Genomic DNA, 24,336 nt, shown 5'->3' with positions numbered 1-24,336 from the left:
AACCTGGATATCTTTGGAGTGTGGGAGGAAATCAAAGATCTCAGAGAAAACCCACGCGGTCAAAGGGAGTTCGTACAAACTCCGTACAGACAACACCTGTGGTCGGGATCGAACCCGAGTCTCTGGCGCTGCAAGCGCTGCAAGGCAGCAACTCTACCACTGCGCCACCCGTATCTTTAGGATTACAGTGAATTCTCAGTTCTGCCCTCTGATAAACTCTTCCCTTACTAGACAAGCCATCGTTGCCAGCAGCTTTAATTATTTGGAATAAGTGCATGGAAAAGAAGAATCAGGTTTGAACTTCTTGGTTCAATATCAACAGTGGTGATATCTGCATTAATTTCTGTGCCATCTGGAAACATTTACAAATGGAAAGGAAACTTCTTAGAAATGAAATTGTGCCAAGACACTTAACAGTTCATGAGGGACAGGTGAAAGGCCAAAGACCTCAAATGCAGAACATTCTGAGTGTAGTTATAAAAAACTAATAAATGAAAGAATCCGCACTAATAAATATGCTTTGTCATTTCCCATGATCCGAGTGTTTTGCTGGTGGTACTCTTAGGTTTGGCACCAGTCCACAGTAAAAAAAACTACAAACGCCAAACACTATTTCTCTTGAGCCTTAGTTCAAGATAGTAAGTATTCTTCAAGAGTTTTGAAGACATGGAACTTCTCCTAAAAGGCGAATACTTAAAAGCAAAATACTGCAGACGCAAGAAATTGAAAATAAAAGCAGAAGATAATCAATACAAAAACTGACAACACTGGATACACTCAGCAGGCCAGGTTGTATCTGTGAGAACTGTCTTCAATCTGAAATGTTGAATCCCTTTCTCTTCCCATGACCCGCTGAGTAGACATGCATTTTCTGTTCAAAAGAAGACACAAAGTGCTGGAGTAACTCCGCAGGTCGGGACCCTTCTTCAGTCTGACCTGAAACATCACCTATCCATGTTCTCCAGGGATGCTGCCTGACCCGCTGAGTTACTTTTTTTGTAAACCAGCATCTGCAGTTCCTTGTGTCTTCACCCATCTTCTGTATTTGTTTTTGATCAAAATCATTTTGATTTTCACTCACTTCTGGAAATAATCTGGTTCGGTGCCATCAGTGGAGAAATAGTCGCTATTTCAAATCAATAATCTAACAAACCTGAAATGTTTCCCTCTTCACAAATGCAGCCTGACTTGCTGAATATTTTCTGTTTTATACTTTTGTATCTTAAATATGAAATCCAGACCGGTTCACCAAGCAACTTACCCACTTTGAGTAAGGTAGATGTACATTCAGGCCACTCTGAGGCACGGTGCACTTTCAAGCAACTCACCCAGGCTACCTCAGCGGCACCTCCCACTATTGTCAAAGAGGAGATGGGAGCACCACCACCCACAGGTTCCCCTCCAAGTCACACACCATCCTGACTTGGAAATATAATCACTGTCCCTTCATCACTGCTGAGTCTAAAAGCTGGAATTTCTACTTTGACAACACGGCGGGAATACATTATACTTTACACAGTGCCCACTGTGTCTGCACCGACCAGCGATCATCCTGTACATTAGTACTATCCTACCAGGGACAATTTAACCAAAGCCGATTAACCTACAAACCTGCATATCTTTGGAGTGTGTTAGTTGGTGCCCCTGGAGAAAACCCACGCGGTCACGGGGAGAACATACAAACTCTGTACAGACAGCACCCGTAGTCAGAATCGAACCTGAGTCTCTGGCGCTGTGAGGCAGCAACTCTACCGCTGCGTCACTGGCCCACCCCACAGTTTGTACTCCCAAAAACACCCCACACAACGTGCTTTCCCTTCCTTACCTCATACGCCCTGCTGCACGATCCCATCTGCAGAGGAGCTGGGGGGGGATTAGTGTGCAGGCAGCAGGCAAGTTGCCCCTCTTGTCTTTGTTCATCAGTCGAGATTCTCAGCCACACTGCCGCTTTGTCCTCACCCACGTCTGCAGGAATATCTTTACCAAAAGGACTGCAGTGGTTCATGGCAGCAGCTCACTATCACCTTCACAAGAGTCAATTAGTGATGGGCAATAAATGTTGCCTTGTTAGTGATGCTTGGATCCCATTTATGGAAAAAATTGTATGCAAGTATGCATTGTCATTATTTCTATATTTTGGATTTATGGAGGAAATGTGATCTTGCTGGAAAATAGACTTGGAATATGATTCACACTCAAGGGATTGCAATTTAGATTAACGTTCCCCTTAGTGTACTGAGTGCACTGTTGGAGTCAACCTCTTTCAGACGAGGTATTTTCAGTTGTCTCTGATGGTCTAATGGTGGTAAAAGATAGAACTATTTGAAGGATAACAAATCTGCAGCAGACATAAAATTATTCTTCAATCGACATCACTGAAACAAGTCAATTAGCAATTTAATTCCTGGCTGTTTGTGGAACTTTGCTATGTGCTAATTAGTTGCTATATTTTCTACATTACACTTCAAATGAACTTTGCCCATCAGACGTCATCAGGAAAGTAGATCAGAAATTGTACTACAACTCAAACCACATTGCTTCCTGAACCCCTTCCAGGCCCTGGCTTCTGATTAAAGTCTGTCTCTGGCTACAAGATTGCATGACATCAGTGCAGCAGTGAGGCAAATACATTATATACACGACAGTGAGATCAGTTAAGCCTGAAAGTCAATTTGCCAGTCTACAGTGGTTTAATCATCTGCCTGAAACACCTTAGCGTTTCTGGAGAAGCGTCTACAAGCTGAGGCAAAATCCTAAGCAAAACACAGCGTGCTGGGAGAACACAACAGATCAGGCAGCATCTGGGGAAGGAATGGAGGTCGGAACCCTTCTCCAGACTGAAAGCTTGTAAAGAAGTGGGGGTGGGCTTAAGCCTGGCAAGTAATAGGTGGACACAGGTGAGGGGGTTGATAGGCAGATGGGTGGAGTATGCGACAAAGGCTGGAGGTGAAAAGGAGACAAAAGGTTGTCAGATAAAGACAGAAGAGAAATGAAATGTAAAGCCAGAGGGACTAACTCACTCAGCATGTTCCAACTTCACCCAAAACAGAGCAGCCCCCTGCTCTACTCACTCTATACTCATGACTGGGTAGCCGGACACAGTGCAAACTCCATCATCAAGTTTGCCGACGACACCACCGTTGTTGGACGAATGGTGATGAGTCAGAGTATAGAAGTGAGATCGACCGATTGACCAAATGGTGCCAGCACAACAACCTGGCTCTCAATGTCAGTAAGACCAAGGAACTGATTGTGGACTTTGGAAGAGGAAGGATGAGGACCCACAATCCTGTTTATATCGACGAGACGATGGTGGAGAGAGTCAAAAACCTCTAATTCCTGGGTGTGCATATCTCTGAAGACCTGTCTCGGACCCAGCACACTGATGCAATCATAAAGAAAGCTCATCAACGCCTCTACTTCCTGAGAAGATTCAGTATGTCAGAGAGGATTCTCTTGAATATCTATAGAGAACATATTGACTGGTTGCATCATGGCCTGCTTCGGAAACTTGAACGCCCAGGAGCGAAGACGACTGCAAAACGTTGTGAACACTGACCAGTCCATCACCGCCTCTGACCTCCCCACCATCGAAGGGATTTACCGGAGTCAAAAAGGCAGCCAACATCATCATTGACTCACACCACCCGGGCCACACACTCACTTCACCCCTGCCATTGGGAAGAAGGTACAGGCGTCTGAAAACTGTAAAGTCCAGGTTCAGGAACAGCTTCTTCCCTACAGCCATTAGGCTATTAAACACTACAACCTTAAATAAGCTCTGAACTACATAGACTATTATAGTTATCATTGCACTATTATTGTTTGTTTTTTGTGTGTACGTATATGTGCATGTGTGTGTGTGTATATATATATATAAATATATATATTATATGTGTATATATATGTGATCTGTATATATGTGTATTTGTGAATACGTGTATATAAACATAGCACAAAAAGTAAGGAAATTTGTGTTTGGTAGATTATTTCTTTGTTGTAACAATGCTTCTTGGCAATAAATCCTATACCGTTGGAAAGCCTGTTTATTTCCCTTTTAAATGGTGCCACATTTGTAAGGAACATGCATTTGTGGGATGAGCAGCAGAGCTGAGTATATGGGTTGCGCCCATGAAAAATTTGCCAAATCTTCTCTGCCAATGCCAAACAGCTTATTCTGCTGTTGCTATTGACTCTTGTTTTGAGCTTCTGGTACCCCCAGGTGCTGACAATCAGGTGCCTGATTGGCACCTGATTGGCAGCATCAGTGAGCATGGGCCCTGCTACAGTGGTCAGTAGGTGTCTGCTCCAAGAATCGGCATGCCACGTTTGACTATTCTGGATAGGGCCCGTGCGATAGGGCAACTTCAAGCTGGTGTTTCGCAAAACCAAGTTGCGGCATTATTTGGAGTGAGCCCTAGTACCATCTCCAAAGTGAAGGCCAAGTTCCATATAACGGGGGATGTCAGAGACAGGCCGCGAAGTGGGCGTCCGAAGAAGACGACACCCGAAGAAGACCGTTTCCTCACCCTGTCAGCACTTAGGAACCGTAGGCTGTCTTCTACAGATTTGCAGTCAAGGTTTGCAGGACGATATGGCCGACGGCTCTCTGCCCAGACAATTCGGAACAGACTGCACGCAGCCGATCTCCGGTCTCATAGGGCTGCCAGGAGGCCTGCCATGACTGCCCTTCACCGTCAGGCCCGTTTGCGCTGGTGTCGGCAACACGTGCACTGGAACCTGAACATGTGGAGGAACGTTATGTTCAGCGATGAGTCCAGATTCTGCCTACGGCAGTTGGATCATAGGGTCAAAGTGTGGAGAAGACGCGGAAAACGCTATGCTGATTGCTGCACCGATAGAGTAACATCTTTTGGTGGAGGCAGTGTGATGGTGTGGGGCGGCATCTCCCTCACTGGAAAAACGAGGCTTGTCATCATTGGAGGCAATCTCAATGCAGAGAGATAGCGAGACGAGATTCTGCAACTAGTGGCAATCCCATATCTCCACAGTCTGGGACCGAACTCTATCCTCCAAGATGACAATGCTCGCCCCCACAGAGCAGGGTTTCTCAGAGACTACCTCCAGAATTTGGGAGTGGAGAGGATGGAATGGCCTGCCAGCAGTCCTGACCTCAACCCCATTGAACACTTGTGGGATCAGCTTGGGCGTGCTGTTCGTGCCAGAGTGACCAACACAACCACGTTGGCTGACTTGCGACAAATGCTGGTTGAAGAATGGGATGCCATCCCACAACAGTGTGTGACCAGGCTGGTGACCAGCATGAGGAGGAGGTGCCAGGCTGTTATGGCTGTGTATGGTTCTTCCACACGCTACTGAGGCTCCTGTTTATTAAATGAATAAATTGTTAAATTGCCAATATGTCTTGTTTCTTCAGACTTCAATCATCCAATCCACCAAACAACACCGAACAAGAGTCAATGGCAGAATAAGCTGTTTGGCATTGGCAGAGAAGATTTGGCAGATTTTTCATGGGTGCAACCCACATACTCAGCTCTGCTGCTCATCCCACAAATGCATGTTCCTTACAAATGTGGCACCATTTAAAAGGGAAATAAACAGGCTTTCCAATGGTATAAGATTTATTGCCAAGAAGCATTGTTACAACAAAGAAATAATCTACCAAACACAAATTTCCTTACTTTTTGTGCTATGTTTATATATACACACACTGAACTATTTTTTCTCCCTCGTTTATTATATTGTTTACAGTGTATTATGTTTACATATTCTGTTGTGCTGCTGCAAGCAAGAATGTCATTGTTCTATCTGGGGCATGTGACAATAAAACACTCTTGACTCCCACAATGAACATCGACTTCTCCCACTTTAGATAGCTCCTCTGTCCCTCTCTTCCCCTCCTCCTTCCCAGATCTCCCTCTATCTTCCTGTCTCCACCTATATCCTTCCTTTGTCCCGCCCCCCATGACATCAGTCTGAAGATGGGTCTCGACCCGAAACATCACCCATTCCTTCTCTCCCGAGATGCTGCCTGACCTGCTGAGTTACTCCAGCATTTTGTGAATAAATAGCCACAAAGGAAGAGGTGATTACTGCTACTGAAATGTTCTCAAGATATCACCAGCAGCTGCAGCAACTGGTTCCCAAATTGATTTTTTTTAAAAGACACAAAGTGCTGGAGTAACTCAGCAGGTCAAGGCAGCTTGGGGAGCATGGATAGGTGGATGTTTTGTGTCAGGTCCCTTCTTGCCCTCTGGAGTTCCTTGTTTCTCCCAAATTAATTTGTTCTCCCTAAATCATCAATGATCCCAACACCAGATAGACAATTGCCAACCCTCAGCAACTCCTGTCCCCACAGCAAACGGGAATCGAAGTACTTGAAATGCTGCTCTAAAACCACTTTATCACCCAAGTCTAAAGGTCTAAATATACCCCCTCCCACTCCAGAGCAAGAACCACTCATTAATCTACACAACAGCACCCCCCAGCAGAAATCACTGGTACAACAGGACCCCAACACGTTGAAAGCAGAAAACTGGTTAAAAGGGAAGATTGAGCAGGTTATATAATCCAGGCTACCGAGTATTAAAGAAATATTTGTTTAGCTTAAAGATACAGCATAGAAACAGGTCCTTTGGCCCACTAAGTCTTTCACACTAGTTCTATGTTACCCTACTTTCTCATCCACTCCTTACACACTAGGGGCAATTAACAGCACTGTCAACCATGGCTTAGTCAGTGTCAGTTATACAGCATAGAAACAAGCTCTTCGGCCCAACTTGCCCACGCCAACAAACATGCCCCAACTTCACTAATCCCACCTGCCTGCTTTTGGCTCTTATCCCTCTGAACCTATCCTATCCATGTACCTGTCCAAATTTGTTTTTAAATATTGTGATAGTGCTTGCCTCAACTACCACCCCTGGCAGCTTGTTCCATACATCCACCACCCTCTTTGTGAAAAAGTTACCTCTCGGGTTCCTATTACATCTTGGTCCTCTCACTTTAAACCTATGCCCCAGATTTTTAATTAATCTATTCTGGATACAAGACTCTGCATTTAACGTATCTATTCCGTGCATAACATAATGTGTATAACTTCTCGTTTCACCATTTGGCTGGTCCTGTAACCCACCTACTGTATATCTCTTCTTGTCATCCTTACAACTTACTTCCCCATTAAGTTTTGTCTCATCAGTAAACTTAGGCACTATGTTGCAACTAGTCACTCCAACTTGATCACAGCTGGAATCAGTTACCTGCATGACCGTGCTGTAAAGCTGTACTTTAGACTTCAGAGATATTTTAGAAATGTGTCACTTTTATCAGTTTGGCTGTGGGAGTCTGTCACCTGTAAGATGGAGACAGCAGGAGACAATGTACTTGGTAAAAGAGACTTGCGAGGAGAACAGTTAGAGGGGAAACTGTCAAAATCAAAAGTACTGCAATATTTTCCACTGTTTAAAATGTGATACTGCAAAAATAAATAGGATGACATTTTAGCAGAAAGTGGTAAGAAAATCTGAAAGCATGATGTTTGTTTTTCCAAAGGCATCTTTTTGCTAATGCCTAGAAAGTCTGTAGCCAATTTTCTTTTCCGTTCATAACATGACAAGAATAAGAGGAAACCATTGAACTCCTCAATCTTGTTCCATTAATTAATCAGATCACGAGTGATCTCTACCTCAACTTCCAAATGGAGACTCTCTGATGAAAATGTAGAATTTGGCTTGGCACAAGATAACATTAATAGTTCAAAGTTCCCAGCTGGCAACCCAGTGATAAATTTGCCAAATTTATCTGTTATTATCTCCCCCCTTGAGACTCCTTGTGAAGTGCTCCGTGAAGTGGACTGGCTGGAAACTGGCTCTCGTTTTGTAAACAGAGGTGGAGGGGAAGAGAGGCAGCGAGAATGATAAATAGTAAATGGGAAAGGCAGCAATAGAGCACGGGTAGAATAGCGGGGATTTGGAGGGAGGCTGGAAAAGAAAATGCAGAAGCGAGAGGGAAAGGCTTGCTGACTGTAATGAACAGGGGTAGTAGCGTGTTAGTGGTTGTCAGGGGTTTGGGGCGGAGAGGGGGAGAATGTTTAATGGTTCTTTAAATTCTTTCATGGTGGTAGGGTGGCGCAGTGGTAGAGTTGCTGCCTTACAGAGCTTGCAGCACCTGTGACCTGGGTTCAATCCCGACTATGGGTGCTGTCTGTACAGAGTTTGTACGTTTTTCCCCTGACCGCGTAGATTTTCTCCAAGATCTACGGTTTCCTCCCACACTCCAAAGACGTACAGGTTTGTAGATTAATTGGCTTGGAATAAATGTAAATTGTCCCAAGTGTGTGTAGGATAGTGTTAATGTGCGGGGGTCCCTGGTCGGTGTGGACTCGGTAGGCTGAAGGGCCTGTTTCCGCGCTGTATCTCTAAACTAAACTAAACATTGAATATAATCCAAAAATATATACTGCCAAAATAGCTGGTGGAAGCTGATCCAGCAGTGACTTTTAAATGCTAATTAGATAAATACTTGAAAGGGATAGAGAGGTAGACTAAGAGATCTTTAAAAAAGCTGCAACTTGTACAATGTGCCAAAAGCTCACCTAGTTATTGTACACACTTTGCATGATGTTGTGAGCTTTCCATAGTGTTTGACCCAAACACGCAACTGTACAACGCAACGGTGGTGGTGGATTTTAATGTCAGTACCTGAAACATTATTCACTATATTCTGCAGAAAGAATGAATACTAATAATTGACCATTACTTTCATATTCCATTGCTTCAATATAATGCAGTATTTGGATTAATCAGCAGAAATCTAGAAGTAGCAGGGGTCGAGAGTTTTCTGCATATTTGAAAGCATGGAAATTTGCAGATGTTGTTCAACGTCATTCGTTTCAGCGTGTAAGGGACGGATGAGAGAGGACAATGGTGCATGGAGTTGTGCATGGAGTGCATGGAGATGTGGAAGGAAACTTGGGATTCGTGCCAGATTAGTGCAGATGGATGCTTCATTAATCAACATGGATTCCCAGGAAATTGAAAATTGGGTTCAGTCCATTAGCTATGGCCTCCCCAGAGCCCTATATAATTGAAGATAGATTTCCCTACTCTTTCTCAGCAACCCCATTAGAAAATAACTAATGTGTTATTTTCCTTGCTAATAATTTGTTGTATCTACATGTAGAAACAAAGAATTGCAGATGCCGATTTATACCAAAGGGAGACACAAAGTGGTAATTCAGCAGGTCAGGAAGCATCTCGGGAAGCATCTCGGGAGGAAAAGGATACGTGATGTTTCTGGTCGGGACCGTTCTTCAGACTGTTCTATCGGCATGTTCATTTTTCTCTGAAGCAACTGATTCCCCCTGAATCCCAAAGGTTACCAGCTAATACTTTAAAAAATACTCAGTTCTGTTCCATATACGCTGAAACTAATGACGTTGAACAACACCTGCAGATTTCCACGTTCTCCAGGGATGCTGCCTGACCCGCAGCATAACTCCAGCATTTTGTGTCTTTTTTAGCTGTATAGTTGGAATCGGCAGCAATAGATGTATGATGGATACCCTGTTAAGTCAGAACCTCTTTACAAAGGGATTAGTAAACATGTCGATCAGTTTTCATCAGAAACCAATGAAATGGAGAATGTTATAAACATTAAAAAGGCAATTCATAAATATTTGGTGGAAAGGCTGACTGAAAAAATCTAAATGTAGCATAAAATTCTGACTTTTGGGTATTCTTATCAAACGTATAGGTTCCAGGTACAATTCACTTCAACATTTTTATCTCCAGTTTCTGAAACCAACTCACTAGCCTTACCAAAATGTGTAGGAAAATAACTGCAGATGCTGGTTCAAATTGAAGGTAGACACAAAATGTTGGAGTAACTTAGCGGGTCAGGCAGCATCTCAGGAGAGAAGGAATGGGTGACGTTTCGGGTCGAGACCCTTCTTCAGACTGATGACAGGGGAGGGGGCGGGACAAAGATAGGATGTAGTAGGAGACTAGAAGACAGTGGGAGAACTGGGAAGGGGGAGGGGAAAGAGAGGGACAGAGGAACTATCTGAAGTTGGAGAAGTCAATGTTCATACTGCTGGGGTGTAAACTGCATAAGTAAAATATGAGGTGCTGTTCCTCCAATTTGCGGTGGGCCTCACAATGACACTGGAGGAGGCCCATGACAGAAAGGTCAAACTGGGAGTGGGAAGGGGAGATGAAGTGCTGATCAAGTTGATTAAAGCGGACTGAGCGAAGGTGTTGAGCGAAACGATCGCCGAGACTGCGTTTGATCTCGCCGATGTGGAGAAGTTGACATCTGGAGCAGCGGATACAATAGTTGAGGTTGGAGGAAATGCAGGTGAACCTCTGCCTCACCTGGAAAGACTGTTTGGGTCCTTGGATGGAGTTGAGGGGGGAGGTAAAGGGACAGGTGTTACATCTCTTGCGGTTGCAGGGGAAAGTACCTGGGGAGGGGGTGGTTTGGGTGGGAAGGGACGAGTGGACCAGAGAGTTGCGGAGGGAATGGTCTCTGCGGAAAGCAGAAAGGGGTGGAGATGGGAAGATGTGGCCAGTAGTGGGATTCCGTTGGAGGTGACGGAAATGTTGGAGGATAATTTGTTGTACACGACAGCTGATGGGGTGGAAGGTGAAGACAAGGGGGACTCTATCCTTGTTACAAATGGGGAGAGGGGGAGCAAGAGCAGAGCTGCGGGATATAGAGGAGACCCTAGTGAGAGCCTCATCTATAATGGAAGAGGGGTACCCTCGTTTCCTAAAGAATGAGGACATCTCTGATGCGACACAACATGCTCCAAAATCATCCTCTGATGCTAACATTTCCTCTTCGATTTGACCTTTGAGTACCCTTTCCAGTGCTTACTGCATTTTGTCATTTATCTGATCAGTTGCATCACTGTCACTGGATCAAATCAAGCCTGTTGTTTTGTCACATCACGGACACACTGTTCTAGGAAGGAGATCTACACGTAGCAGGAATTCCATTCTCTTTTCTGGTTTATTCCTTCCCTGTGCCATTCAACAACTGGCTCATTAAGATCTCCTGGGACTGTCTTTGTCATTTCCTTGCTCTGTTTACTGATTTCCGCTGCCATTTCCCTTCCACAATTAGTTCCCGAGCACAATCCCACAAATGTAAAAGGTTCCTTGTATCTGTGATGTCCCACCATACTGAGTGTATCTGCATCACCTGGTTCCTGCCTGTAACAGTTCACTTGATTTCTCACCTCAACGTTTACTTCATCTGCATCAAAACCCTGACGACTTTTTATTCCGACGATTAACGTGCCAATTTCTACCATCAGTTTATGTTTATGTACGTCACCCTTCAGTTCAGTGATTTAATCCCTCAGTTTAAACTCTTCCCAGTTTATTAACCCCCCCCACCCCCTTCCTGTTCAGCTGTAGCCCATCCTTGTGGAAACACTCACTTATTCAAAACTCCCACGACTGGCCCAGAGATCAGCTAAATACCTTCACCCTGACTCCACCCTTTAGCTGCAGATTACTGTTCTTTTAAGTGCGGATTCCTCATTTTCAAATTTATTACAGGAAACATTTCCCGTGTCCTTGGCTCCCACGTTAAACACGATCAATTGCTCACCTTCCACAATATTTTTTCCATTCTTTCCAAAATAACCTTAATCCTAACATCTGGAATGCAACAAAGTGAGTGGGCTCTCCATCGGGATTGCGTTTAAAGTGGCATGTGGGGTACTTGCTTTCATTGACTTTAAGGAATAGGACAATGAGGAAAGAACGGGGTAGTAGTCTTGCTGGAGCAGGACCAATGTTGCTATATACAGGTGCGATCACCACACAGAGAGAGTCCACAAGAGATTCTCGAGGATGCAACCACAGCTGGAGAATGTTAGGTGCACGCAGAATTGGATTCATCTGTGGTTTTCTATGAAACAAAGGAAGCAATATTTACAGCACAGATAGGTTAAACAAGAAGCCAGCCAATAACCCAGGGGCATAGGGTGAAGGAGGAGGACCTTTTCAATGCTTGAAGCAGAAAGCTATGTGCCAAAATTGATCTTGGCACACCCATGTGCATGACTTGTTAGTGCTGAAAGGCTGCTCGGCATGTGAAAACATGCCAGTTGACATCTATGCTAGTTAAACATTACTTATACAAAATTCTGTTGTGTCCACAAGCTCCCTAGATCTAGAAAGCAGGTTTCAACTGGAGTTGGCTGGTTAAATGTTCCACCCTATCTGGGCCACTACAGTCAGAAGTTTCTATCTTCCACTAAACAAGTTCCTTCTTTAACTCTTATGATTGCTCATCTCTTGCTCCCTGCTCCACAATCTTCTCACCACCACCCAACCATTGACTCAGCCAACAACCACCCCACCCCTTCTCCCCACCCCACCATTGTCTAAAATAAAAACAGAAAATGACAGAAATACTCAGCAGGTGGAGAAATAGTTCTTGTTTCAGGTCCATTTACCAGAGCTGGAAAAATGAGAAACTGTGCATGTTCAATTGCAGAGAGGCAGAGAAGGAGACAACACAAAAATGGTTGGCATTGATTGCAAACCAAGTGATACAATTACTTTCAGTACTGTCCAAGAGAGGGGAACAAATGTAGGGTAATCATTACCGATCTTCAGAAGAATTAGGTTGATGTACTATGCAAAATTATTCGCGCAAACATTTAGAGCTACTAAAATTGTAACTTCAAAGAAGAGGTTGAATAAAGAATTTGAAAATAAATGGTAGGTTTTCAATATAACAGTACTGCAGAATAAACGAAACTAAACTAATACACTAAACTACATTAAATAGCAGAATTCCTTTCCACAGCTGGGCTTCTTTAAATGAAGATGTCCACCCTACATGAAGAGCCCAAGGTTATTTAGTTTTCAATTGCGTTTCATTGTTGCTTGGCGCAATTTCAGTCTGGAATTCAGTTATAGATCCCTATATATACCAGACCTGATGCAGGGTTTTGACCCAAAACGTCAACCGCTCCTTTCCAGCCACAGATACTGCTTAATACGCTCAGTTCCTCCAGTTTCATTCGTTGCTATATATCTAGAAACGCTTTAAAATGTGCGTTTATGCTACTTAGCAATATCACCCAGAAACACAATAGACAATAGACAATAGGTACAGGAGTAGGCCAATCGGCCCTTCGAGCCAACACCGCCATTCATGGCTGATCATTCTCAATCAGTACCCCATTCCTGCCTTCTCCCCATATCCCTTGACTCCGCTATCATTAAGAGCTCTATCTAACTCTCTTGAAAGCATCCAGGGAATTGGCCTCCACTGCCTTCTGAGGCAGACAGTTCCACAGATTCACAACTTGAGGACACAACAAGGACAGCTGGAGCAGAAAATAGAAGTCATTTCCATCAATAAATCAGGGATGCTTTTCTTGGATTGTCGGGTCAGGATAGGAGATGGGCAATCTTAGTGCTGATACTGGCTGTTCCAATTCCCTACATGAACACTGCTCTCAGCATAAAGAATAATTAAAGTAGCAAATGTACCTGCATTTTTTTGCCACCTACCTTTCGTGCCAACCCCAAGGCAATGTAGCATTTTTCACCCGGGTCAACGATCTCGACTTCGAAGTAATGACTTCTGGTGCTGAGGGAATGTCTTGCTTGTGCCAGACCCACATCCATTATGCTCTTCCCTTTGCCGACGTATTCTAATAGCTAGTACAAGCCAAGGGAGGGATGGGGAAGGAAAGGAAAGTGATATTAAAGTGATATTCAGTAAACCAAAAACAGTACCTTATTCCATTGTTTTTAAAGAATGGAGAACCTGAAATATAAAGTTTAAAACTGTCCATTTAAGCATGGTAAAGTATCGACCACCAATTTATTCACTTTTCTACCTTTTTCCTCTGGATGCTAAATTCTAGCCCCCCAGGTTCTCTGCAATTTTTATGGCAGTAATATTTCATGTGAATGTGTGGCATTATCAGCCCATGGAAGCAAGCACGATCCTGTTCTCAACACTGTAGAAGTTGTGGGGTAGGGAGATTGATCACTGGGTGAATGGAAGGAGCAGGAACCACAGCTAAAGTCCTTCTTGTGTAGGGAGAAACTACAGATGCTGGTTTACACCAAAGACAGACCCAAAATGCCGGAGTATCTCAGCGGGTCAGGCAGCATCTCTGGAGAAAAGGAATAGGTGAAGTTTCACAGAGTGCTGGAGTAACTCAGCGGGACAGGCAGCATCTCTGGAGAAAAGGAATAGGTGACAATTCAGGTCTTGACCTGAAACCTTATCTCCAGAGATGCTGCCTGACCCGCTGAGTTACTCCAGCACTCTGTGAAACGTCACCTATTCCTTTTCTCCAGAGATGCTGCTTGACCTGCTGAGTTACTCTAGCATTTTGTGTCCATCTAAAGCTCTTCTTCCCAGATTAAGGCTCAAACTACAGTGGTTCCATCTGCCCTGCCTGAAACTAACTAAACAGCGGCGGCATCTGAGGATATTACCATAGCTCTATATCACCCTAACATAGCTGCTTTGCAGAGCTTAATAAGAGACGTCATGAGATTAACAGTTCAATTCACACAAGAAGCGTGCAAACTTTGGGTTATGGCAACTCTTCGTAACCTTCTTGCACAGGCTGAATGCAGTAAAGTTACGAGGCTGCCTTGGCTCCATGAATGCACTCGTGCAGCTGTTGTGAACACCAAGCTCCATAAATCCAAAAGGACATTTTAAATATATATTTGGACTGTCACCCAATTTTGCATTTACATAAACATTTGGCACTCACACTTTCATCTGCTACGACAAGCTATAACTGAGACATTGCCATCCCAAACCACCAAAACAGAGCAGATTTCCAATAGCAACACTAACAGAAACAGTCACAAGGTGACCACATCAGGACTTTTTTTTTCAGATCACGTTGCAGTTTGAAACCATCTTAAAATACTCAAGAACAAAATCACAAGCAAGTTATATATCATGGGGGGGTTGGGAAAAGACATTACACTTCAGAAAAATGTCAAACCTATATGTGAAGTACCTCAATAGCACCAAACCTTGCACTTCTACTTAACTCAAACAAACAGCTCTTCCCTGTATAAATGTGCCATGCTGGAATCAAACAGTACAAGAATAACAGGGCAGGTTAATATTCTGTAATTTAACATGGCCTGGATAGAGTGGATGTGTAGAGGATGTATCCACTAGTGGGAGAGTCTGGGACCAGAGGGCACAGCCTCAGAATAAAAGGACGTTCCGTTATTAAGATGAGGGGGAATTTCTTCAGTCAGAGATGTGGTGAATTTGTGGGATTCACTGCAACAGAATACTGTCGAGGTCAAGTCAATGGATATTTTTAAGACAGTGATGGATACATTCTTGATTAGTACGGATGTCAGGGGTTATGGGGATAAGGAAGGAGAATGGGGTTGAGAGGGAAAGATAAATCAGCCATGATTGAATGGCGGAGTAGACTTGATGGGCTGAATGGTCTCATTCTGCTCCTATCACATATGACCAATGCTCACATATTTTGCCAGTGGCCTTGGATACCTGCCCATATGTGAAGCTCATTTTGAAATAACAGTTCCTGTTCCAGGGGCTTTTTGAAGATGGCACTGTTCATCTGCAGCAGTTAGTTAGCTTCCCTGAGTTGGCCGATATAAGTAGCAACATTTATGCTCATAGAGAACAAAACCCATGACAACCGCTAAGGTATGTAGGGGAATCAAGAACCACAAGTCATAGATTGAAGGTGAGAGGGGAAAATCTAATAGGAACCCGAGGTGCAACGTCACACAGAGGGTGGTGGGTGTGTGGAACAAGCTTCCAGAGAAGGTATTTGAGGCAGGTACTATAACAACATTTTAAAGACATTGAACAGGTACATGGATATAAAAGGCTGAGAGGGATACAGGCCAAATGCAGACTGGTGGGACTAGTGTAGATGGGGCATCTTGATCAGCATGGGGAAGTTGGACTGAAGGGCTTGACTCCATGCTGTACGACTTTATATCTAAAACTAGAGGGCATAGGGTAAGAGGCAAGAGGTATGGAGGGGATCGGAAGAAGGTTTGTTTTCACCGAGGGTGGTTGTAATGTCGAACGCTCTGCCTGAGGAGCGGGGCAGAGGTAATAGAGGCAGAGACTCTCACAACATTTAGGAAATATCTAGACCGGCACCTGAATCCCTCCGCAAATCCCTGGTCAACTCGTCCCTTCCCACCCAAACCACCCCCTCCCCATGTACTTTCCCCTGCAACCACAGGAGATGCAACACCTGTCCCTTTACCTCCCCTCTCGACTCCATCCAAGGACCCCGACAGTCTTTCCAGGTGAGGCAGAGGTTCATTTGCGCCTGCTCCAACCTCATCTACTGTATCCGCTGTTCCAGGTGTCAACTTCTCTACATCGGCGAGACCAAGTGCAGGCTCGACGATCGTTTCGCTGAACACCTCCCCTCAGTCCGCCTTAACCAACCTGATCTCCCGGTGGCTCAGCACCTCAACTCCCCCTCCCATTCCCAGTCTGACCTTTCTGTCCTGGGCCTCCTCCATTGTCAGAGTGAGGCCCAGCGCAAATTGGAGGAACAGCATCCCATATTTCGTTTGGGCAGCTCACACCCCAGCATTATGAACATTGACTTCTCTAACTTCAAATAGCCCTTGCTTTCCCTCTCCATCCCCTCCCCCTTCCCAGTTCTCCCACTAGTCTTACTGTCTCCAACAACATTCTATCTCTGTCCCGCCCACTCCCCTGACATCAGTCCGAAGAAGGGTCTCGACCCGAAACGTCACCCATTCCTTCTCTCCAGAGATGTTGCCTGTCCCATTGAGTTACTCCAGCATTTTGTGTCTACCTTCGATTTAAACCAGCATCTGCAGTTCATTCCTACACATTCCTTCACTGAGGCAGAGAAGGGTACAGACCAAGTGTTGGTAAAGGGGTTAGTAAAGATGGGTACTTGGTAGTCAGCATGGACATGATCGGCCAAATGGCCTGTCTGTGTATAACTATGACTCTTTGATGGGCCAAACTGCAACTTAGCAGCCAGGACCAGATATCTGGATAAAAATACAAATAGCACTATCATGTTCACTTATATTACATGGCTGGCAGCACATCTTTGCAAGGTTTAATGCAACTTAAATAATTATGTCCAAAATTAAATAATTATGTCATAATTATGACAAAAATTAGAAACGAGGACCACAGTGCAGGATACCATCACAATTGAAGACAATAAAACAAGCATCCATAAGTAATTAGCAATGAGATGACATACTGTAACATTTGAGAAGGAAACGACAAGGAATAAATACAGCTCACCCCCTCCATGACACACAGGTCAACCAGCAAAAGACTGGTTCCACCAAGATGTAGTACAGAATGCCCTCCTCCCCAACCCCCTCCCCAATCTTGACACATCCCCAATCCTTTCCACTCCTCACTTTAATTTCATGTTTCATGTTTTATGACATTTGGCAGATCAATTTCTCTCCTGGGATAAATAAGGTTCTATCGTACAGGCATGTGAGTGAGGGTAAAACAAAGAGGAAAAGAGCCGAGCCCTTGCGCGAGGTGTACAGTGGGGGTCAAACAATTGGAACATTTTTGATAATGTACACACAAAATGACCAGTTTCAAGCCTCTTTTAATGCATTTCAAAGTAAAAACAGACATTACAAAATAATGTGAATATGTCACTGTACACTAATAACATTTTGAAGTAAATTCGCACATTAATTGATAATCAGTCCATAAAGGTGGTAATTGGCTTTTCTGCTGTATTTTAACTCTGTCTTCATTAATTTAGTTATATAATCTTGCACTTAAATTTAATATGTACTCATTACAGTTCCACCACTGATTTTCTGGCACTCTTGGTTCCAGAGTTTTGCTGGTTTATTCAGCAGGCCAAGGATGTCGGCTATGGGGATAGATGTGCTGGCTCTAGCTCCGAGTTCCAGAGCCCCGGCCGCAGGTTGCAAATTCAGCCCACCGATCGGCCATGGAAGTCCCGATGAGGTTGAGATTGGCTGCCTTGCCCAGCCTAGGTGCCACATTTTCGGGGAGACTTCCAGGGCGCGCGGCGGATTTCTCGCGGAACCCCTAGCGATCTCTAGCGGAACCCCAGTGTTCATTACAGGTCTGTACATTGTTTTTTTTTCTTTGTTTTTTTCTATTCAATTTCTCCGTTTATTTGACAAAGTGAAAAACGCAGAAACCATGCAAAAAGCGCGGTAATTGGATTTTTAAAACGCTGAAATCCGCGGAAACGCGGAAAATTCACATGCCTGATCATATCGTATCAACACCAAGGACCGAGATTTCTTAAGCCTTGGCAAAAATGGTGTTGGAACACAACGAGGACCGAGGGAGGAGGACTTGCAATGTTGGAGAAACAGGGCCGTAACCACAAAGCAACCAAAACCACAGCGCCCTAAAGCCCTGAAGAAAGAATGCAACATGGGCACGAGGAAGCAGGGACAACTGTGGACAATCAGCAGAATATCAAATGATAGAACAATAGCTTGTATTTATATGGCACCTTTAATGTGTTATAACATTCCAAGTCACTTCATCACGATGATAACATTTACACAATAATAAAACCAAAACATGATGGAAATTCTCACCAGGTCAAGCAGCATCTGGCACCAGCTGAGCATTTCTATCAGTGTTTGTATTTCACATTTTTTGTGTTCTGCTTTTATATAGTTTGACAGGGAGCTACTTCAGGAAATACTGGCCAGATGAAGAAAATCATGGCCAAACTGGGTTTTAAGCAGAGAGGTTGGGAAGTTTAGGGAGTGAACTCTGCTCAGGGACAAAGCATGGTTGCTAATGGTGAGGCAATGCAAATGAGGGCACACAGTTACCTGGGTGCTGCCAAAGCTGGAGATGGAACGATGGGGAATCTGAAAATAAGAATTGTTCTTTGAAATTAAGACAAAGTGGAAAACAGACGAGAGAAATGGAGAAATAATATGTTAGACCACAAACAAGAAGAGAGTTAATTAGAACCTGAGGGGCAACTTTGTCATGCAAAAAGTGGTGGGTGTATGGAACGAGCTGCCGGAGGAGGTAGTTGAGGCAGATACTATCGCAACGTTTAAGAAACATTGGGACAGGTACACGGATAAGACAGGTTCAGAGGGATATGGGCCAAACGCGGGCAGGTGGGACTAGTGTAGATGGGGCATGTTGGCCGGTGTGGGCAAGTTGGGCCGAGAGGGCCTGTTTACGCGCCGTATCACTCTGTAACAATCTTTGTACCTGAGCAGTTTACTGGTGTTGGTTGCGTTTCCGGCTTGCCTTGTCAGTTTGTGAATGCGTCTGTGCTAAAGTTACCCTGTAACCCATCACTCCTTTATCTCTCCCCACCTGTTTTTGTTTTTGCCCATTTCCTACCCCAGCGTAAGACGAGTGAAATTCTTTGTTGAATTCTGTTGGGAATGAACTCCAATCCTTAGCAAGAGCATTTGACAGCTCTGGGCCTGTACTCGCTGGAGTTTTTTGGATGAGCAGGAGATCTCATTGAAACTTACAGAATAATAAAAGGCATAGATAGAATGGATGTGGAGAGGATGTTAAGTGTTGGAATGATACAATGAGATTTTCTTTTATTTGAGTTCATCAATATGCACAGCTTTAGGAAAATAGGATGCAACAGTAATGCAATAGCTACAATTTTGAGTCACTGGAGGTTGCCAGGAATGAGTGATTGCAATGCAGAAGAGCGACTAGCGACAAGAGGGGTTTTATTTCAAAGGGAGAACATTGCAAGAAATAACAAGATTATTTCCAATAATTAATGACTCTGTAAATGAGAGGATGCAAATTCAATTTTATCGCCAAAAGAGTATCGGGCTTGAAAATGTTGGCTTAATGAAAGCTCATTTGAATGTTGAACTCTCTGCCACAAATCATTCATCAAGCAGAGACCTTTAACTCTTCTGCAAGGATTTGAAAAGTGGGAAAGTTAAGGGGATCATGGTTGAGCAGACCCTGACCAACTTTTCTTCACAAGACAACCTACCCATTCCAGGTATTAGTCAAGGCAACCTTTTCTCAACTACAATACACTCTCATTCCTTATTGAATAAGGAGACCAATACAGTATTCCAGGTGTGGTTATAGAGTCATAGAGTGATACAGTGTGGAAACAGGCCTTTTGGCCCAACATGCCCACACCGGCCAACATGTTCCAGCTACACAAGTCCCAACTGCCCACGTTTGGCCCATATCCCTCCAAACCTGTCCTATCCATGTACCTGTCTAACTGTTTCTTAAATGTTGAGATAGTCCCAGCCTCAACTACCTCCTCTGGCAGCTTGTTCCATACACCCACCACCCTTTGTGGGAAAAAGATACCTCTCAGATTCCTATTAAATCTTTTCCCATTCACCTTAAACCTATGTCCTCTGGTCCTCGATTCACCTACTCTGGGCAAGAGACTGTGCGTCTACCCGATCTATTTCTCTCATGATTTTATACGCCTCTGTAAGATCACCCCTCATCCTCCTGCGCTCCAAGGAATAGAATCCCAGCCTACTCAACCTCTCCCTATAGCTCTAGACCCTCTAGTCCTGGCAACATCCAGTAAATCTTTTCTGTACCCTTTCCAGATTGACAACATCTTTCCTATAACATGGTGCCCAGAACAGAACACAATACTGCCTCACCAACGTCTTATACAACTGTAACATGACCTCCCAACTTCTATACTCAATACTTTGACTGGTGAAGAACAATATGCCAAAAGCCTTTTTGACCACCCGATCTATCTGCGACTCCACCTTCAAGGAACCATGCATCTGCACTCCAAGATCCCTCTGCTCGACAACACTCCCCAGAGTCCTACCATTCACTGTGTTGGTCCTGCCCATGTTAGACTTCCCAAAATGCAACTCCTTACATTTCCAATGTCTTATACATCTGAAGCATAATTTCCCAAATTTTGCATTCAGTTCCTCATACAATAAGCAATAACATTCCATTAGTTTTCCCAATGACTTGTTTCTCCTGCATATTAGGCACTAGGACACACAAATCCCCAGGCATCTCAAAACTCCCCAATCTCACCATTTAGATAATAGGCTTTTTATTCTTCCTGCCAAAATGGACAATTTCACAATTCCCCATGTCCCCACATCAAACTACATTTGCCAAATCGTTTCCCACACATTTGGCCCATCTGTAACCTGATATCCTCTTCAAAACTTACTTTCCTACCCAACACTGTGTCACTGGCAAATCTATCAGCCATATCCAAATCACTTCTGCATAAGCAGCTCCGATCCTTGTTACATCTTGCATGCCAGGAAAATACTCAATTATATCTATTCTCTATTTTAAGTTGGCCATGTCAACATTACATCCTATACTGTGATCTTTTATTCACCACAACATCCTTTGATGCGGTGCCTTGATAAATGCTTTCTGGAAATCTAAGTATGGTACTCCAAGATCCCTCTGCTCGACAACACTCCCCAGAGTATTAACTCTGTATAGTACTCGTTTCACTAAATCCACAGCATGTTACTTCTTCCCAGAACTCCAATAAATTAGTCAAACATGAAATCCCTTTCACAAAACATGTCAACTTTGCCTGATTACATTGACATTTTGTTTTTGAAGTGTCCTGCTATAATAACTCTAATAATAGCTTCTAACATTTTCCTTGGGACAGATATTAAGCTAACTGCCTGTAGTTTCCGGCTTTCTGTCTCCCTTTTTGACACAAGGAATTCCATCTACACTTCACGCTGCCTCGGGAAAGCAGTGAACATAATCAAAGACTTGTCCCACACAGGTCGTACTCCCATCAGGCGTGGGATACAGAAACTGGAAAGCACGCACCACCAGACTCAGGAACAGTTTCTTCCCCTTTGTTATCAGGCTTCTGAACGGCCCTTCCATAAGCTACGGTCCTGTCTACTTCACTTCTATCCCATTGGGATATTTGTCTTTGTCTATGGAATTCTTGCATTACAATGCTGAGCACTATATTCTGTACTGTGTATCCCTCTCTTTGCTCTACTACTGTATTTAGTTTGACTTGATTGTATTTCTGTATGGTATGTTTGACCTGTTTGGACTGCATGCAATACAAAGCTTTTCATTGTACCTCGGTACATGTGATGATAATAAACCTACACCTGCATTTGCTATTTTCCAATCTAATGAAACCTGATTTGAGTCTAGGCAAGTTTCTAAAGTCAAAACCAACATATCAACAATCTCACTAGCCAATTCTTTTCAGATCTTTTCCTTATTAATCTTTTGGTATTTCTCTTTAATTAATTCTGTCCTGGCGGCAAAATGCATTCTCAGTCCTCTATCATACTCCCGACTGTACACTCATACACTTACGAATGGATGGCCAAATTCAGCTCTAACTTCATTGACAAATTTGCAGATGACACCATTGTGTTGGGATGAATCATGAACATAGACAAGATGGGGTACAGGTAGGAAATAGAGAACTTAGTGACAGTGTCAGGCCAATAAGCTCTCCCTCAATGTCAGCAAGATTGAGGAGCTAGTTACCAAAGATACTAGAGAAGCAAGATGGACCACTCTGTTGAAATCGCCTGTACTGAAGTGTAGTACGCAAAAGAGCGTAATGTCCGCCATTTTAGTAAGCAAACCCCACCGTTCGCTATGCCTCTCGCAGTGTAATCAGTGTTGTGGGGGAACAGTATGTGTGATGATACCATTAAAATGCAGAATATATCTCATCTATCAATTCACAGATTTTTGCTATTTTTCTTTTTAAATGTTTCTGCAAGTTTTGCCTACTAAAATGGCGCCGTGACATCCTACGGTTTTTAGGGTCGAGTGGTCTATCTTGCTCTGCTCTATTACCTTTGCTAGTTACTGACTGCAGGAAGCATGGAGGAGTACATGCCCCAATGGCGTGGAAGTGGAAATGGTTGAGAGCTTCAAGTTCCTTGGCATTAATATGATCAATGATCTGTCATGGACCAATCACATTGATGTGACAGCCAAGGTGATACACCACGCCTCTACATACAGAAGAAATTCAACATCTCCAATGACTCTCACAAACTTCTACAGATGCACCATAGAAAGCATACTGTTGGGTTGCATCACAGCTTGGTTTAGGAACAGCTCTGCCCAAGTTCGCAAGAATCCAGAAGGACTGCCTAAGAAGGTGGCGGGAGGGGAGGGGGGGGGGGGGAGCAAGTGAGTGAATTAGACCAGGTGGCTTTCCTGAAAATATTGTGGTAGCTGTGATGTGTTGAATGAACTTTTGTTTAGGCTGGAATATGTTCTGATTCAATGAAAAGAGGATCATTGCTTCTGTTTAGCAACTGCCTTCGAGGAACCATTGATATCATCACATTTAGCAGAAATCATTTGAACACAATTACAACAGATCTTTTAGTGGGGACACTGGGTTAAAATATAGAAATTGTGTTGTGCAAATGCACAGACTCTCAAATTATTGACTTCATTATTTTAAAAAATAAAATTCCAAATGGAATTATTTAGCACATTAAAAGAAAGCCATGTGCCCAGTCCGACACAGTTGTCGGCATAATGTGCGAGCAAGCTACTATCCTGCCAGCTTGATTCTTCCATTAGTCTTAAGGTCTCCACCTAGAATTTAAGCTACCCGAAGATAGGCACAAAATGCTGGAGTAACTCAGCGGAACTCTTATCTCTGGAAAGAGGAATGGGTGAAGTTTCGGGTCGAGACCGTTCTTCAGACTGAGAGTCAGGGGAAAGGGAGACACAGAGATAAGGAAGTGTAAGGTGAGACACAGGAAAATGAGACATCAAAAGAGATGCAGCTCAAGAGATGCAGATCAAAAGAGATGCAGCTCATGTCCCACCTGCTCACATTGTTAGCTGGGAGAAGGTGACAACAAAGTTAACTGAGATCAAATGTAATCAGGGACAGTCAGACTGGTGGGAGAACTGGGAAGGGGATGGATGGAGAGAGGGAAAGCAAGGGTTACTTGAAGTTAGAGACGTCAATATTCGTACCGCTCAGGTGTAAGCTGCCCAAGTGAAATATGAGTTTTCCTACACATTTAAGCTACCCAGTTTGAATACTCTTGCGCTGCATTCAAAAGGCTTGGATTCAAGTTGACAAGTCAAGTTTACTTTTTTTTTAAAAATTCTTCAGCAGGAAATCTCGTGCTCCAATGCATCATTCTGTAAATAAAAAGGAAGTTGCCTACGATATAGAATTTCTATTCTTCAGCTGTAGTCAATCTACAACTCGAGAACAACAACTCCATTACAACAAGACAAAAAAAGTATTTGTGCAACCTAAAAATGTTTAATGCAATGACCTGTATAATCTTTCTATATCGTCAGTCTTACAGCATG

The 24,336-nt window shown here is 43.6% G+C and overlaps 1 protein-coding gene across 7 annotated transcripts in view; it reads right to left on the bottom strand.

The window, feature by feature from the left end:
• spryd3 (SPRY domain containing 3) overlaps positions 1 to 24,336 on the bottom strand; it is a 231,416-nt gene that overhangs the window by 94,892 nt on the left and 112,188 nt on the right. For all 7 annotated transcript variants that reach the window (XM_078431330.1, XM_078431331.1, XM_078431329.1 and 4 more), the window contains exon 7: positions 13,524 to 13,673. In XM_078431330.1, coding sequence (XP_078287456.1) covers positions 13,524 to 13,673 — 150 coding nt within the window. The remainder of the gene's footprint in view (positions 1 to 13,523; positions 13,674 to 24,336) is intronic.

The sequence above is a fragment of the Rhinoraja longicauda genome, chromosome 42 (genome assembly GCF_053455715.1).
Source record: "Rhinoraja longicauda isolate Sanriku21f chromosome 42, sRhiLon1.1, whole genome shotgun sequence".
NCBI lineage: Eukaryota > Metazoa > Chordata > Chondrichthyes > Rajiformes > Arhynchobatidae > Rhinoraja > Rhinoraja longicauda.
Note: the sequence above shows the minus strand (reverse complement) of the source record. Positions and strands in the feature narration are given on the sequence as shown.